The sequence below is a fragment of the Lipophrys pholis genome (assembly GCF_963383615.2).
Source record: "Lipophrys pholis genome assembly, chromosome: 14".
Lineage (NCBI taxonomy): Eukaryota > Metazoa > Chordata > Actinopteri > Blenniiformes > Blenniidae > Lipophrys > Lipophrys pholis.
This window is the reverse complement of record NC_137633.1, coordinates 20,821,193-20,838,122: the sequence shown is the minus strand read 5'-3', so window position 1 is coordinate 20,838,122 and position 16,930 is coordinate 20,821,193. Positions and strand designations below refer to the sequence as shown.

At 43.3% G+C, this 16,930-nt stretch overlaps 1 protein-coding gene across 1 annotated transcript in view; it reads right to left on the bottom strand.

Moving 5' to 3' along the window:
- Positions 1-7,651, bottom strand: part of tmem260 (transmembrane protein 260) — a 30,339-nt gene extending 22,688 nt beyond the window's left edge. The window contains exons 1-3 of the mRNA XM_080479317.1: positions 7,309-7,651; positions 2,752-2,783; positions 1,343-1,494 (exon numbers count right to left, since the gene is read on the bottom strand). Coding sequence (XP_080335443.1) covers positions 1,343-1,494; positions 2,752-2,783; positions 7,309-7,417 — 293 coding nt within the window. The 5' untranslated portion in view covers positions 7,418-7,651. The remainder of the gene's footprint in view (positions 1-1,342; positions 1,495-2,751; positions 2,784-7,308) is intronic.
- Between the last annotated feature and the right edge of the window lie 9,279 nt (positions 7,652-16,930).

Here is a 16,930-nt window from a genome sequence, read left to right as displayed (position 1 = left end):
ACTAGTTTTATAACGTCCTTTTAGCTTTGCGTGAAACAGTTTCTCTCCAAGATTAGCAAAATAATAAAAGCATAAATAAATTAATTAAGAAACATCGAACATAAGTCTGAGTTTTGTTGGAGTGCAGGTCCACCACTTTGAGAATTTAAATATTTCTCAAAACAAAGTTGTGAATTTATTACATGAACAAAGTGGCAATAATATACTGTAATTCCACACACACGAGAGACAGGGAGAGAGAGAGACAGAGAGAGAGAGAGAGAGAGAGAGAGAGAGAGAGAGAGAGAGAGAGAGAGAGGGAGAGAGAGAGAGAGAGAGAGAGAGACGGCACGTTCACACACACATTATACAGAAGAGGCAAGGAAAGAGAGAAAGAACAGAAATTAATATTCTACCTGCAGTATTTCCTCCAGTTTTAGTAGTTTGGTGGCTGCTGGTCAGCCAACATGGCAACCTGCTGTTTTGCTGCAGAATTACTTCTATGGTCTTTAATTTTTCAAAGTAAAACTAATGACTTTCACTTTCTCAATCAGCCGTCAGGTAACTTTTTAAAGTGAAACTTTCTGCCTTAATATTATTCCACTCAAGTATCGTGCTGCTCTGGAGTCACGGTGCTGCACGTGCTTCTGCGCCGGTAAGGGAGTTAAAAAATAAAATAAAAACAGAAGTAAATAAAACTACGTTAATCAAGTTAAATCTTTTAAACGAACTAAACATTTCAAATCAATTAATTAAATGAACACGTTATTTTTTACAGCACTAGTTTTCACTTGAAACGATGCTGTATCAACGGTGCTTAAGCAAACCTGAACAATCTGATGTTACAGGAATCCCTCATTAATATTAATCAAAACAATTTGACTTTTCTTCGTTTAGAATTTTGCAGGGTCGTGCTGGACTTTATAACGAGATGATGTTTTTGCTGCCTCATTACCATACACAAGAGGAGCACAGTGATTACAAACTCCTCATGTAGGATCACATCAGGTGGAACAAGTTGAGCTCATTAAAAGGTAGAGGGTGAATACACTGATCAGCCAGAACATTATAACCAGTTACTACACTATTTGGCAGCAAGTGAACATTTAACCCTGCGAGTCGATGTTTGAAGCAGAAGAATGAAGAGTGGGGGTTTCAGGGAGTTCTGACGACACAATTGGGTGAGAACATCTTCAGAATGGCAGGATGTTCCCCGACTAGAATGGTCAGTATCTATCAAACCTGGTCCAAAGAAGAGGGGACAATAAAAGCACATTTGACGTCTGACCGAGCCAATTCAGTTCAGACTGCTGCAGAAATGTGGTCTGGTTCTGATGAAGAATGTGTCTTTTCATGGGCTGACCTGCAGACGGTGAGGCAGAGACACCCACAGGCTGCGGCCCCCAGGAGAGCGCTCATCAGGTTGACGCTGTGGGCTGGAGAAAGCGAGGGCAGCAGGAAGATGAACAGGCGGGCCAGCAGGGTGAAGAGAGGGTAACCTGGAGGATGGGCCACCTGAAAAGACAAGAGCATGAAGAAAATGACTGTGGGCCCTCAGATCCACGTGGTGGCTCTTCTGTAATCAGTAAATTACCAACGCGAACATTCTACATCGCCACAAAAAAATGGAAAAGTCATGGTGCCTCTTCCGACACTGCTGTGATGCCAGAGACCCTTTCGCTCACACCCCCCCCCCCCCCCTCCTATTCTTCTCACTTTTTTCCTCTGGCCTCTTCCCAAGGACAGTGCAGCTCCCCCGAGCCCCCGGCGATGCACGTGGTGCTCGCCAGCCTCAGCCCCCAAACCACCTCGGAGCCGCAGTCATCCTCGCCTGGGGGATCTTGGCAATCACGGCAATTAGCCGCTAAGTCTCCTCCACCCAGATAAGGGCTCCGTCATTAAACGCAGCCTCATTCGCCGGCACTGATAACACCAGCCGAGCGGGTGAGGGGAAGGGGCAGCTCTTCAAATGAACGAGGAGCTGAAAGGTGAGCGTGCGACCGGGCAAGCCTCAAACACAGCGAGGCCTCGTTGTGACACCGAGGCAGACGAGCTGCTCCCGGCTGGGAGGGACGAAACCACAACGGGAAGTTGATCGGGGAAAAAGTTGAGGCATCCGAGTGGCTAACAGGTAGGTAACTGCACCGGAATGAGCAGTGGTTAGGAACAACGCTCCCAACAGGAGCGGAGCGACGGGATCCGACACAGTGCAGCTCTGGGGATCTGGACGGGGGGGGCCAGAATCAGGGTGGGAGGGGGGGGGGGGGGGGGGGGGGGGGGTCCGGGGACGGCCTGCGAGGCCCTGGGGAGGCCTGAACGGCAGACAGGCAGGCCACACGGACTGCAGCACTAACGGCAGGATTACTGGCATAGTGACACCGACACAGCCTCCCTAAAAGGATCACAGCGGCGTAATAAACTTTATTAAATAATAAAACTTATTATAACTGTTAACCCGATTTAGTTCATTCTTCGCGGCTTACACACACACACAAAAAAGAGGGGTGGATATAATAAGCCTTATACCGTACATAAGGCAAAGCCTACAAAAGCCATCGCCTTACCATTGACTTTAATTGGATTTGAAAAACGGGTTGCAAATTATAGCATTCTCTACTTGCAACTTAGTAAAATAAGTGTATAGAAAAGAAGGGGAAAAAACCTGTGGACTGAAAGTAAATTAATCTGCTTTCTGCCCATGCTTAATTAAACTTCCTTAATGCTTATAAGAGTTAATGAGTGAATTGATTAAACAATACAGCTAATACTTACCCCCAGCTCACAAGCAGTGGTGATCAGCTCTCCTGTGGAAGAGAATAGGGGAGGAAATTAATGTAAACCCAATAATTATTATTAAGAGACAAGTCTGCTCCCAAAGTTTTCCCAAATCAAATACTTGCACTGGGGTTTTGCATTAATTTGCCAGGATCAAAACCTGCAAATCTTCCCAGTGTGACATTTCCTAAGCGGCACGCTCATTCTCTTCATCTTTTGCTTCTCCCCTGATGCTTCCCTCCCTCCCCTCCCCTCCCCTCCCCTCCCCGGCACACACACACACACACACACACACACACACACACACACACACACACACACACCATCAGACTGCCTCTGCAATGCTCTGTCACACAATGACACACATATGCTGATCTGAGAATAATGCTTCCAGTCCCATCCTCCCCGTGCATCGAGGTCCTTCCCCGTCCTCTTTCTTGTGCTGGTGTACGTGCCTCCCTCCTGCTCCCACATTCTCAGTGTCTTAATGTCTGGCTCGGTCCACTGGGCACAAACACAGGGCTACGTTTGTGACAGTCACAGAATGAGGTAAGCAGGGTAAAAAAAAAAGAAGCAGAAGAAGAAGAAGCGGCTGCGCAATTTTTTGACGAGCTCAGTGTGAGGCGCAGCACAAAGTGAAAAGAAAACCCCTAAAAGCTCTTGGAGGAAGCTTTTAATGTATCTGGGCACAAACCCATTTGTGCCAGAATACACCCAAAGCATTTCAAATTAGACTGATTTCTCACCCAATGTTTGCATCTCCCACTCATGAAAATTGAAATTTGGTTCAGATTAAATGACATTGATAAACGTCTGGGTTCAGCACAGCTCCCTCTCCTGGTGCATGATGGGTAAACCTCCTCAGCGCTGACAGGATAATGACTCTATTACTCTCCACGCTGTGCAGCGTCCCCAGCGAAGCGAGACACAGGCTGTGATGAAAGGAGAATCAATCAAAAAGGTGAATTAATTATTTTCCCCTCAATGTACATTATTACAGCGAATCCCAACAGGGCAACGAGTAAAACACACCGCCGGGACACGACTGCTTCTTTCAAAGTGTCTCCATGCATCAAAAATAAACATGGATGCAGCACAAACCATTATAGAACCGAGCGGCTGCATTTCGGATGGCGCCGGCTGCCTCGCGCGTTTTGCAACCTTGCCGACAAAGTGAATTAAGACGCCTAAACGTCTGCCACACGAGGAGCCCCAACTCTTATCAGCCTAATGGAGCATGAAGTCAGAACTCCTCCACCTGCACAGCTTAAATGTTTTCACAGCTCCATTTCACCTGGCATGAGCCGCCAGCTACCTGCCATCGTCTAGCATCGCGCCCCTCTCATCCTCCATCGGCTGCTCAATTTCACTGGTTTTCCCTCAGTAGTGCCACACTTTCTCCACCATTCAACGCGGAAACTCAAACTAATGCCGAGCCAGGAAAAAAACATCCATCTCAGTGGCACAGAGATGCAGCTCTGCAGCCCCAATACTAAAAAGGGAAAATATTGACTCAACGGGGAAGCAACACGGGTGCCAAGAGTCTTTGTGATGGTGGAGCATGGGCACCCACACCAGTCTTCCCATAATCCCCATCATTTCCACACTCCACATTCCTAGACAACAGCGTACCCGCGGGGCTGCGCTCAAGCCTCTCCAGGGCACATCACACCTAAAGAGATTAGGACACAGAGACGGAGACCTGGAGAATTCGGAAAGGGTGTTCAGCTGGCACTATCAGAGCGGGCATCCTGCACCGTCCCTAAACGCTGTGGAGAAGGGGCTGGCCGTTTTTTCAAAGGCCCCGGCTCGCCAGACAGCAGCACAACCAGCAGGGCTGCCCGGCTCTGCGGCTGCCTGCTCGCTCCTCATCTCCGCTGGCCCGTATCTGGCCCGGCTTTACTGAAGCTCCCCATTCAGCTAAAAATGCGTTTCCCCTCCGCAGCTTGTGTGCCAGAGCGGTGCACACCTAACAAGCAGAGCCTTCACGCATCCCGGGCTACATTCACAAGTTTGCCACCTCGCTGTGGCCTCCAAACGCGGTTTGTAATTGTGCGGAGCGTACCTTCAGAAAACTGCATTACAACAATGCTGACCAAACATTTCGACTCTGATGTTCAACGCCATGAGAGCACTGAAGAACAAACATGCACTTCACGTTCTGCAGTTTGAGCAAAACGTTCACTATAAAGTTTAATATTAAGGTAATAACTTAACTTAAAAGTGGGAGATATTTTGTCACTCAACATGACAACAGGTTTAAAAGTTATTGCTTTTTTTAAATAGAGCTAGAATATTCACAACTGGTAAGTATCTCAGTTCCCAGTTGCATGGACATAGTTAGTTCCAATAGGAGAATCTGCATGGACGAGAGTCTGAGTGCTGATATGACATGGGAACACCAATAACGGCTGAATCTCCACCACCAACATCAACAAGAGGGTTTTTCCCTCAAAGAAGTGGAACCGACAAGAACACAAAATACAATCACTTTGTGGTTTGAAGGCCACCCTGTTCAGAGATTAAAGAAATAGTCAATTATCTTTATTGTCAATAAAAAAATAGTGTTAACGTAACTGTTGAATCATCCTAATAATAATCTTAAACTTCATTATGGACATTTTTGTCTCTTTGGGAAAGTAACTTAACACCATGATAACGTTTTGTAATGGTTACTAGATTAAAAATCTGATTTCAATGTCACATTTATGTACTCAAATGACTAAAAAGGAAGTAATTCTTTAATCTGATGATGCACAAAAACTAATAATGCATCAAAGTCAATATTTGGGCCAAAGTTTCACTATATCAAAGATCCATTTAATAAAGACAACACAGCCACTCAACAAGCGAAACATTTGAAGGGTTGAAATCCTTTGATTGATGTTTGATAGTTTTGAGCAGAGCTGAAGAGGTTTAAAATAACGTGTGTGAAAAGATCAAAAAGTTAAATTTTCCAAGCAGTTTAAAGTAGTAAGTTCCACTGATATATGGACGGTAATTCTCTGCCTTTGCTGTAGACTTTGCCACAACTGGGATTCAAACCGGGACACCCGACACCGGAAGTTAAGACTTAAAGCACCACCAGGATCAAACCAACAGCAATAAACTAATTTCACCACAGAGTTTGTTTCCTGAATGATGCCCAATAATGTATTTGGTGTAAAACGTGGGTCAAATCAAAGAACACAGCAGCTCAGACACACATTGTGCCACTTTTCGCCTCCTTTCATTAACTCCATGTGCATTTTAGACTCAATTCTACGATTTTACCGAGTCATTCCAGAGCAAGCTACCATATTTTGTGTGGCTTTGGAGCAAGGGTTTTAGTTCACGGGTCACATACAGCCTATTTTCATCTTGAGTGGGCCATGAAAACCTTTTAATTCAAACTTTAAAGTCTTTCTTTACTGAGGAACAGAGCATATGTGATGAAAATTGAGATATCGTGGCAAAACCAAATAATTACTACGGAAAATGACCACAATCTCAACAGAAAGCCAAATTTAATGAAACCTTCTGGTGCAAAATACAGTGAAATGTCAAAAAAAAAAAAAAAATGCATCCAATAGCTGTTGCATTACGTATGTTAATACAAACTCAGCCTGACAGCATGAGCCTGAGGCTTGTTTGATAGTAATGATGGCAGCATCACCGATATCTCAGCTCAGGTCTCAGTGTTGTGTCCAAAACTTTTAAGAAATGTGTTTAAAAAAAAACGAATAAATGAAAACCACCATGCAAAGTTTTACAATTTGCTTGGTGGTTTGGCGGACTGGATTGGAGCCTTTTACTGGCTGGTTTTGGCCCAAAGGCCTTATAATTGTCACCCCTGGCTTAAGTTACATATTGCTTGTTTAATTGTTGTCTCCTCAAAACAACTTGAAATTAGGTCAAATTGGATGGAAATACAGAGCAAGCCCGACTGTCACAGGAGAAAGGAAGCTGGTATTTCTGCAAAATCAAGAAGACCATGGATGTAAAAAAGCGTCCTAATGTCATTACTAAGTGTTTCTTACAGGATTGTGAGATTGGCAGGTGGACTTTGCTTGTCTCCACATACTGTTACCTCAAGGAAAATACCGCATTTCTAAAACCTTTGGGAGGGTATGAGAAATGTTCTGCAAAGAGACGAAACAAATTACTTTGGTAATGAGACAAAATTGTGTTGAGTTTATTGAAGCTGCAGGGTGTAAAGTACAAAAAAGTTGACAGGATTGTATATTAGGAGTCAGTGTGACTACAGTTGGTATGAAGGCCAACTTATAAAATTCCATTGTGTGTGTGTTTACTGTAAATTCTCCCATTTTTCCGGGTTGTAGGAGACACTGCATGCCTAATGTTGACAGATTGTGGAGGAGACACTACATGCTGAATGTATAGACTGTAGCTGGTTTGGAGGAGACACTGGATGCTGACAGATCGTTGCCGGTTCAGGGTTTGATTACAGTGATGAAGCAGCACCTCGGATAGCTCCAGCTCGTGCAGCCGCCTCTCGGATTGGCTGCCGGAAACACAACAAACCCACATGGCCACAGCAGCGTTAGCACCCACCTGAGTCTCCACCGGGGACAGTCCTCTGCACGCAGGGCACGTACAGAGCCGCGACACAAGCCACGGTGGCTCCGCTCAGGATCCAGCTCGTTCTGCGCTCCGAGGACATTTCAGTTTTCTTCTTTAGTTCAATCTGGTGCGTCCAGGAGAGCTAACGTTAGCAGCTTAGCATCCCCGCAAGCTGCAGAATACAACCCCGTGAGGAACCGACGACCTAATAAACAGACTTTCCACAGAGGAGAAGACACGTTAACGCGACATTAAAGTAAAAGACTCCGGTTTTATTCCTGCAAGCTTTGAGAGAGGAGGCGTTTGTTAACCCGGAAGTAACAACCGGCAGCGCGCTGACGCGCAAATCTCGCGATACTTTATGAATATGACAACGAGCTATGGACCACAGCTGAGACATCAGCAGTGAGTTTGTCCCTTCTGTAGGGAAATAAAACAATAACAAATAATATAGCAAAATAATATTATATTTATCCATGACCAAATATTGAAAATATATCTTCAATTAAAAAAAAACTTTCTTTTGAATGACAAAAAAATCTCTCGATTGAAATATTGATAGAAACGATGTCTCTTGGTCAGACAAAATCCTACAACAAAATAATAGGTTTCTTTTGAAGTTCTATCGGACAGATTAATAGGGGAATATGGGCCACACAGTGGAGCAGTGGGTTTATTTTTTTCACCTGCAGAAGCTGAGGTGTTTTGTGTTGTGTTTTTTTAGTCATTATTTAATTAAATCTACTCGCTTTTGTGGAAGTGGTTTCCTGTAACAAAAAATTTTTTTTTAAAGTCTCCAAAAAAATCTCTATTATTCGGGGTGTTTTCGTCTGAATAGAATAAGCAGATGAAAAGAAGTGATGAATATATAAAATGAAGACATGTTTAATAATGTTGGAGTGATGTTACTTTTCAGTTACACAGATTAATTGAAGATACAAGACGTTTAAATGAAAAATACTATATGAACAAAGACCGAGACATAAAAATGTGTATTATTTTCTGGGCGTTATATTTATTTTCCAGATTTTTTTACACCCACCTCATTTTAGCTAAAAGGTAGATGGGATTCATACGGACAAAGATTTATCTATTTATTCTATCTTTGGGTGGAACGGAGCACGAGGCGATCCCGGCTGATGAACACAGGTCAAGTCAGATAATATCCCTGCAGTTATTCCCAAATCCAAAAAGCACAAAACAAAATATGACCTCTAAAGTCAAGTACGTGTAGCTAAAATCTAAAAACATTCATAAGAGCTGATTCAAGCGTTTCAGTTGTGTAAAAATGCCATTTGGTATAAATAAAGAAATAGCATATTGACCTACTGTGTCCTTTTGATTTCTGTTTGTTTTTCACTGTAAAAAAAGATTTGAATGAATGTTACAGCTGTGACAGCTGTCAATATTAAAACAGACTAAATCAAGCAGCTCCCATTGAATGGATAGAGTGTCTGACATCCATATCCACATCAAGAGTTTGCAGGTTCAAACCCCACAGGTCGCTCCCTGAGCCCGACCCTTGACTCGGATGCTCTAATGTGGCTACCAAATGTCAATGCTGCCCGTGGAAAATGGAGAAGTTTCATGCAGTTTAATTGAGTTAATTTATCCAACAAAGAATCATTAACTAAACAAGTTAAAAAAAAAAAAAAAAAGTCCACTTTGTAGCCTAAATATCACACAACAACCCTCGCCTATGTCTTGTTTCCTCCTGGGTGGCCCCACCAACTCTTCCTCTTAGTACCTCATCCCTCCCTATTGCTCTGCTTCTGCAGATGTTTCCTCGGTGGACTGAGTTGTCGGGTTTAATATTCAGGGACAGCTGAGTGTTGCCATGCAAGGTGAACCCAAATTCAAACAAAGCCTGTCCAATTAGGAGCCTTTAAAAAAATGACATTAGTTCCTCTAATTTCCTCTTCTTGAACATGATCCCACTGCTGATGGACAAACTCTTGTAGCCCAAACAAGCGCCCCAAGGCTGCAAGCGTCTCACAAGTGTTGATATTTCTCAGGTTGAGAGGTGACTGTAATAAAGAAATTGCCCTATTGAACTGATAATAATCCCAGCCCACCATAAATGAGTCTGATCCCTCAGTAAATTGAGCCCTTGGTGAGGTGGAGTGGTGTCAGCACCTAACCAACTCTCAGATGGCTCTCTAATCCTCCCTCCCCTTCTCGCCACCACCCTCACCGTCTAATCAGTCTCCAACACACACACAACACTCACACCCATCTGACACACACAAGCCGAAGCGCTCACCCTTCTTCACGCGGGGGGGGGAGCTCAGCCATCTCTTCAGCGTGATGTCACTGCTAATCCACGCTCGGTTATCCGCCGGGCTGCAGCGCTGGCAGAGGGATGTGGGGAGGAGATGGAGTGAATTTGGGGAGGTGGATGGATGGATGGATGGAGGGAGGGATGGAGGGAGGGATGGAGGGGACGAGGGTAATCAGGCACGTCATAAACCTCCCTCGCTAAAACCACCACTTCCATTAGGCCCTGACATGTAGAAAAACCTGGACAAACGCTCAGTGGAGCGCCAACGCTGCAGAGCTGATGGAGAAGATAAAACACAGCCGTGAGCATATTCAGAGGCCCGGCGCTGCTTTTGCTTCTGCTGCTGCTGCTGCTGCTTCTGCTGCTGCTGCTGCTGCTGCTGCTGCTGCTGCTGCTTCAGGCACAGAGGAATCATTAGAGAGTCTACTGGATTAGACTCATCCTCCAAGCGTCCCATGCTTCTTCATTGACAGCTCGTCCAAAGAGAGGAATTACCCACGTGGCGGAGGCCCTGGTTCCTTGTGGCACCGGACTATTAGAAAACATTAGTTGACTGTAATAGCAGTGGTATTAAACCCATTATCTTTTCAGATTGTATGTGAGGTGTGTTTTCTATGAGTGTATGTGCACACACACACACACACACACACACACACACACACACACACACACACACACACACACACACACACACACACACACACACACACACACACACACACACACACACACACACACACACACACACACACACACACACACACACACACACACACACACACACACAGGGTGTGTGCCAGTGTGTGTGATTAGAGAGTTCTAATGTTCCAGCTCTGGGGATTTGTAGCGTAAGATAAGAAAGGGCATTAATGCTGAATTGTGACGGTCCAGTGGAGCAAAACTGTTTGAAATCTGTGTTTTGTTTTTTTTCTATTACAGCAAAAATCTACATATTGTCTTCCATTATTTCTGATTCTCAGCCCACAAACAGAAACAGGACAGCCATGCATGAGCAAGTAGCTTACGAGACCACTGAGAGGAATTCCATCTATTTGATTTTGTATTTTTCCTCACTTACCACATATCTGTTTTAATCTTACCTTAAGCATCCTTGAAATGAGGTGTAATCCAGTTAAGCCCCTTTGAATCTGCTTCACAGCCACATTACACCCATTCATCGGCCCATAAACATTCTCAGTGCTAAACAGTTGCACACTGACTGTGTCCACAAGCCAAAATGTACATACTGTCGACACCGAAAGATTAAAACTGGCCTGTATTTGCACTGACAGAGGAGCTGATGCTCCCTGGGTTATAAACAGTTAACGTCCATTACAGCACAACACACTTGTGACTGATAAAAAAAAAAGATTGGAGCTTTTTGCTGCACAGCGACGATGTTTCTCAAATCTGTGTGAAGAAATGAGAATGCAAGAGAGCGCTGAACCAGGTGGACACTGATTTTTGAACAGACTCAGTTTTTATCCATAAAACAAATCGTCTTTCATATGATTGACTAAGAAAATCAAATGTTTTGATGCTTTACACCAGACAGTTGACAAAAATGTCTTCTCCCTGATTCCCTCACATGAAGACTTTGATCGGTGAAAACATAAACAGACGTGTCTTATTGTCTTTTTCTTTGCCATTTTTAATGTTGACGAACCCAGGACCCTTTTATACAACGTTTTCAAGTGAAAACCCAAAGATTTTGTTGTGTTTTAGGTGTCCATTGATACAACAAAGGTGCTTGGAGCCGCCGAAAACACAAGTTTTTAGGAACGGCTTCCATTTTTGCAAACACTCTGACTCCGTCTCCATGTAAATGGGGTAAAACGCAATTTTTGGGGGGAAAAGCATTCTACTGCGCAGAAGCAGCATGGCCGTGGTAAACAGTAGATAGACAATAACCACAATGTTTTCCTCCAGAGAATCATCACCCCCGGTCCAGATCCTCCTGGGACTTGGTAGTTTTATAGTCGACAGTCACCGTGATAACGATCTAACGTCATCGTCTGTCCACACGAATGTCCGTGGACTCCCATTGTCAATGTTTATAATGGATTGTTTCCCGCTCTGTGTGTAACAAATGAGGTAGAGAGGAGGAATATTCACTTTATGCTCCACTAATTAAAAACCAATACTTTTCACTTCGGTGAAGTAGCTTGGAAATGTAGGCGGCTTTATCCTTTCACAATGCAAGGATTTTGTTGCATGTCGCACAAGAAGCATTATTAAATATAACTGTGGAAAAAAAAAAAGACCACTTATTTTTCTTTATAGATTTCAACTGGTTCTGGATTTGTAAGAAGTTATTTAATAAAATGTCGGCTTTTCATTCTGTTCGTTTGACTGGCACGTCCCACTTAAGATCAAATTAGACGGCATGTGGCTCCTAAACTCATCCAGACAGTGTTCATATCAGCCAGTCGGGTCATAAAAATAGTCATTCCGTTCTCTTCTTCCCTACCGACAAATGTGCAGTAAAGAAATTATGGCGCGAATGCACAGCGTGGAGCGACGAGTGTTGACATTAATATTCTAAACCTGGAATGCCGTGCTGATGGAAAGGAACAAAACAACACCAATTTCCTCTAAACTGCACATGTAGCGAGGCCTTGAACCAGAGAATCAGTCTTCAGAGAGATTAATTCTCCTCTGTGATCGTGTTCTCATTACAGGAAGCAGGGGACTCAAACACACATAATAACAGGGCAGACTGCTGTTCCTTTGTAACATGTGGCTACCTAAATGATCCTAAATAAGATAGATGACAAGGATAAAGCCGGTCATAATCGGCATTTTGCACAATGGAACATAATGGTGTGTGGAGAACAAGGGGACGACATACAGAGCTGCAGTTTCCGTGGCCTGGAGCAGCACACCTCGTCGAGAGCAATTAAAATGAGAGGATTCAATTTTGTCAAACACCAGGAACCTCTGATAAATCTTGTATCTCATTTTCCAGCGGAGGACACTCCCTCGCGCCGGCGCTATCATGTTTGTTATGGTGTTTTTGGGAAACAGCTGGCGACTGACAGACTCGGCGGAAGTCGGCGTGAGACCCGGGGGTGAGAGACGGCCAGCCGGGTGAGACGGGGAACGTCGGCGGCCTCCGCGTGGGAAGGCAGCCCCACTCTCTTGAACTGATAAAGATTTAATTAACACGAGACTCTGCAATTACTTCGTAATTAAAGTAATTTGTGCTCCTGTTTGCTTGAGTAGGCAGGACGCCACATGTGTCTCAGCGAGGGGCCACGAGGCCTTCAAAGAGCCAAACTCTGCCCCACTTTGGAATTTAATGCTCAATTTTCTCAAACCTACTCCCCCTCCCCCCCCCGCACATGTTCTAATAAAATATTTGTATCGGCTCCTCTTTAGCCCGTGTTTATTTGCCTTTTATTTGACAACTCATTTGTTATTCATTGAGAAAGTAATAAGCTGAGTAGGCTGAGCACAAAGTATCATCAAGAGCCACATGAAATAGTAAATAGGCCTGATATAATCATAATCCTCTTCAAACTGCACTGCATACGGCGCTGAATTGTGTAGTGCTACAGAGCTGGCTGCAAGCTAAAGCAGGAGGAGAGGGGGGGGGGATAAGAAAAAAAGAAAGAAAGTGTGATGACTTTGTTTGACGATTCGGAGAGCGAGTGTGAGTCCAGTGTGAGGTGTTCGACCTTGTGGTGAGAAATCCAGAGTGGAGCTTCACTTGCAGAGCGTCTCCATTCACCACCTCCGCCTATTCATAGCATGTGCAACCAGGAGGACCTCGACACCTTGAGGCTGGAGTCAAGCTCCAACCAAAAGTGTTTCAAAAACATTGTGTTTGCAGAAACGTTGATGGAAAGTTAGTCAGTTCATATACGTGTCAAAGCCCAGATTGGTCATTCCCAAAAACGTCATTTTATTTGTTTAGAAAACAGCTGATGATCAAATTAATTATTAAACTATATAACAAAGTAATAATGGCCAAAATGGAAAATAATCTGCAATTAAATGAAAAGATGAGACAATAAAGTGCTGAACAATTATATTTTTGTAGGTAATAGTCGGGATAATCATGAAATGTGATGACTGAATATTGGGGAAGCAGGAGGAGTAAATAAGTTTTACTTCTTCCGACATGTTGAACTGAATATATGTGTTTGAGTTAGATATGTGATTAGAATTCCATTCTGGGCCCCGACGAATCCCAAAACATGTATAATTCACACACTGTACCTTTCACTATTGTAAGAATGGAAATAATGTCACCGTCAAACTCTGATTATATATTTTTACTATTATTGTTTTACATTATTGCTCACATTCTTTTACTTCTCTTCTATTTATAACAATTAAAATTTCCCCCATGAGGGAACAAATAAAGGGATAACTATCTATGTCGGCGTTGCATAACGATCATTCATTCAAAGTGAAATAATGTGTTTTGGTTGGCTGGAGTCATTTCAACAAACTTTAGTTTATTTATAAGTAGGTTCCCATTTAGTGAACTTTCTATTTATTCAATCTGCCACTGCGATTCTCTTTAAACTGGAGGAAAACTGGGGTCAACACTCAGAACAAAGGATTTCTGCAGGACTTCCACATTTTCTTAAACACAGTATAGATGTGCTGCTAATGACAATAACGTAGAAATGTTCACTGCTTCAGCACTGATTTTTTTATAACAGATTTTGCCATCTGTTGTTCGACAAACTCTACTGTTCTTTTAACCATTAACAAAGTTATCTAGCAGGTTGAATTGAATCCTCCGATTTCAGTTGTTAATCCATTTTGAAAATGGACGCCTGCTTGTTTTTATTGTCATTCTTGTTCATGCTCCTTATTAAAACAAAACACTTTGTCGCTTCACAATAACGTTTTTTTTTTTCTCCCCTTCTCGTCTGTCCTTTATTGTCCCGCGGGGCTGCATGTGTAACGCACCTGAAAGAGTGACAAGCCAACACAATTACACCTTCGGGCAATTTAAAAACACCAGTTCAACTAATATGCATGTTTTAGGACAGAGTTCCCTGGAGGAAATCACAATACGCTCAGGGAGAACATGTACACTCGATTTAAAAAAAAAAAAAAAAGAAGCAGGAGATAAATGTGTTTGTCATTTCTTCATTCAAACATTATCTCTGATTTACAGATGATCTGTGTGTAGTTTGTCTCAGCTGCATGCTGGGTAATTGAGGGTAAACATCACCTGCTCAGGTGTCCTGCTGCTCGTTACAACCGCTTCACGTCTGCAAGGAAACGCGTGAAGCTGAGGCAGGAACCGTTTAAATACATCCTCTGCTTTGTGAGAAGTTATATAGTTTTAACCACAATGACTCTATTAAGAAAAACCAAACAATCCCACGTTCCCAGCAGGAGACGGTTGGAAAGCCAAAACTCTTCTTTTCCAGGAAGAATCTTCCCTCTGATCCCGACTCGGGAGGCGGAGGAGCTCCGTTTGAGATAGTTGAGGTTAGTAAGAGGGGAAATAAAGGTAAACCAACAAACCACCACCAGTTTGCTGCACATTCATGCATCCATCTGCTCCACTCATGTTATCCAGACTTGAGTCATGAGGGATTTGAGTGTTTCCCAGCCAACAGCAGGCAGGAAAAGGCTGCCAGTGTGTGTGTGTGTGTGTGTGTGTGTACAATTCATCCATCCATCCATCCTTTTTCCATACTGCATTATCAAACTTCGGGTCCCACTACGGCTCACTGGAGGATCCAACCTGCATGCGAGTGCACAACATGTAGAAATGACTAGCAGATTTGATGAGGCACACAAGAACATGCAAACTCCGAATATCTCTGCTGCGACCAGACCTAAGACCAACAAACTGCAACAGCAACTAATGTTTATGCTGTTTATCCAAAGTGATTTTTAGTTATTATTTTTAAACTTCTTCCATAAAGCTGCTGGAATATGATCCCATAACCTGAAATGATGCGAGTTAATTAGGATCATGAAGGTAGTGATGATAGAAGCATGGTTTCTGTAGATGTGTTATGAAGCAGCACGTGAACCTCCACATCCAGGAAACTGGTACACACCAGAAGAAGAAGAAGAAGAAAAAAAAAAAAGAGCATCATTCTACTTTATTTGCATAACCCTGCCCTGCTTAAGGCAGGGGAGCCACCGAGTGATCTCAAAATTAGCATGCTGTCACCTTCAGTGTCTCTTCTGTCATTCAGAAAAACAGGCAAGTGTGCAGACACATGAACCCGTTTCACATCCGCTGCAGAAATGTTAATTAGGAAGCGCGGCGTCCCACAGCTCTGCTCCTCTCCCCACGCCTAACTGACATGTTATGTATTTAAATCCCTTTCATGTGCCCTTATTATAGAGCAGACGAAGTCACATGCCGATGATGGAAAATGTCATCACCAACATCATCATCATCATCATCACACAACAATTTCTGCATGTGCATAAATATAAAAGCTAAAAATGTGTACGCACAGGCAGACGTTGCTCATGCATCACTGCCAACATTTAAATAGGAAATAAAAGGACTTTTTAATTAATTAGTCTTTATAAGCAAAAACCATATGGACCGGGAATGATTAATCAGGGAAATCTTTACATGTATCGCCTCTGATGGAGGATTTAGTTTCTCGTATTCTACACATATACATGCATTTGAGTGATTTTCATAATAAACATCAAACTTCCAGTCGGTTGTTTTTAGCTCAGAGGCTTTTAGTGGGCTTCCAGCCAACTGCTCTATTGTTGAGGAAGTAGTGCCCCCGTGTGGCTTCAGAGAGGAACTACACCCAGACTCAAACAAGAGATGGCACCCAGGCAGACTCTCCATGGGAAATATTAAGATGGCACTGATAAGATAGAAACAGAATGTGAATGAAACAGACTTCAAGAAAATTATTTCCCTTATCTAAAAAAAAAAGAAAAAAAGAAAAAAGAAATGATGGATCAATTTTGGCAACTAAGATAGTAGAGAAATGCTCACACAGAAGAATGATGAAACACACATGTAACTGTGATTAAACAGTGCGTGAACACAGCTGAGACAGTTCAAAGGCTAATCAGAAATAAATAAAAAAAATTGAAAAAGTAAAGAAAACACTTCCCACACTCATCGGTAAATGGCCAACACCCCCCACAAATCCAACTCGGGGCGGCGTATCTTTAAAAAATATTTTATTCTTTGTAAAGGAGGCATCGGGAGCATCAGTGCGTTCTATGGCTTGTGTACAGAGTTCCTGTCCCGAGACAAAAATCATAGAACAAGCCCTTGTGTGAACGGCGGGCCCCACCCATGTTTACCCAGGAGGAATGTTTGAGGCAGCTCCTCTGCAGCTGCTGGTGAACACGGTGTTTGAG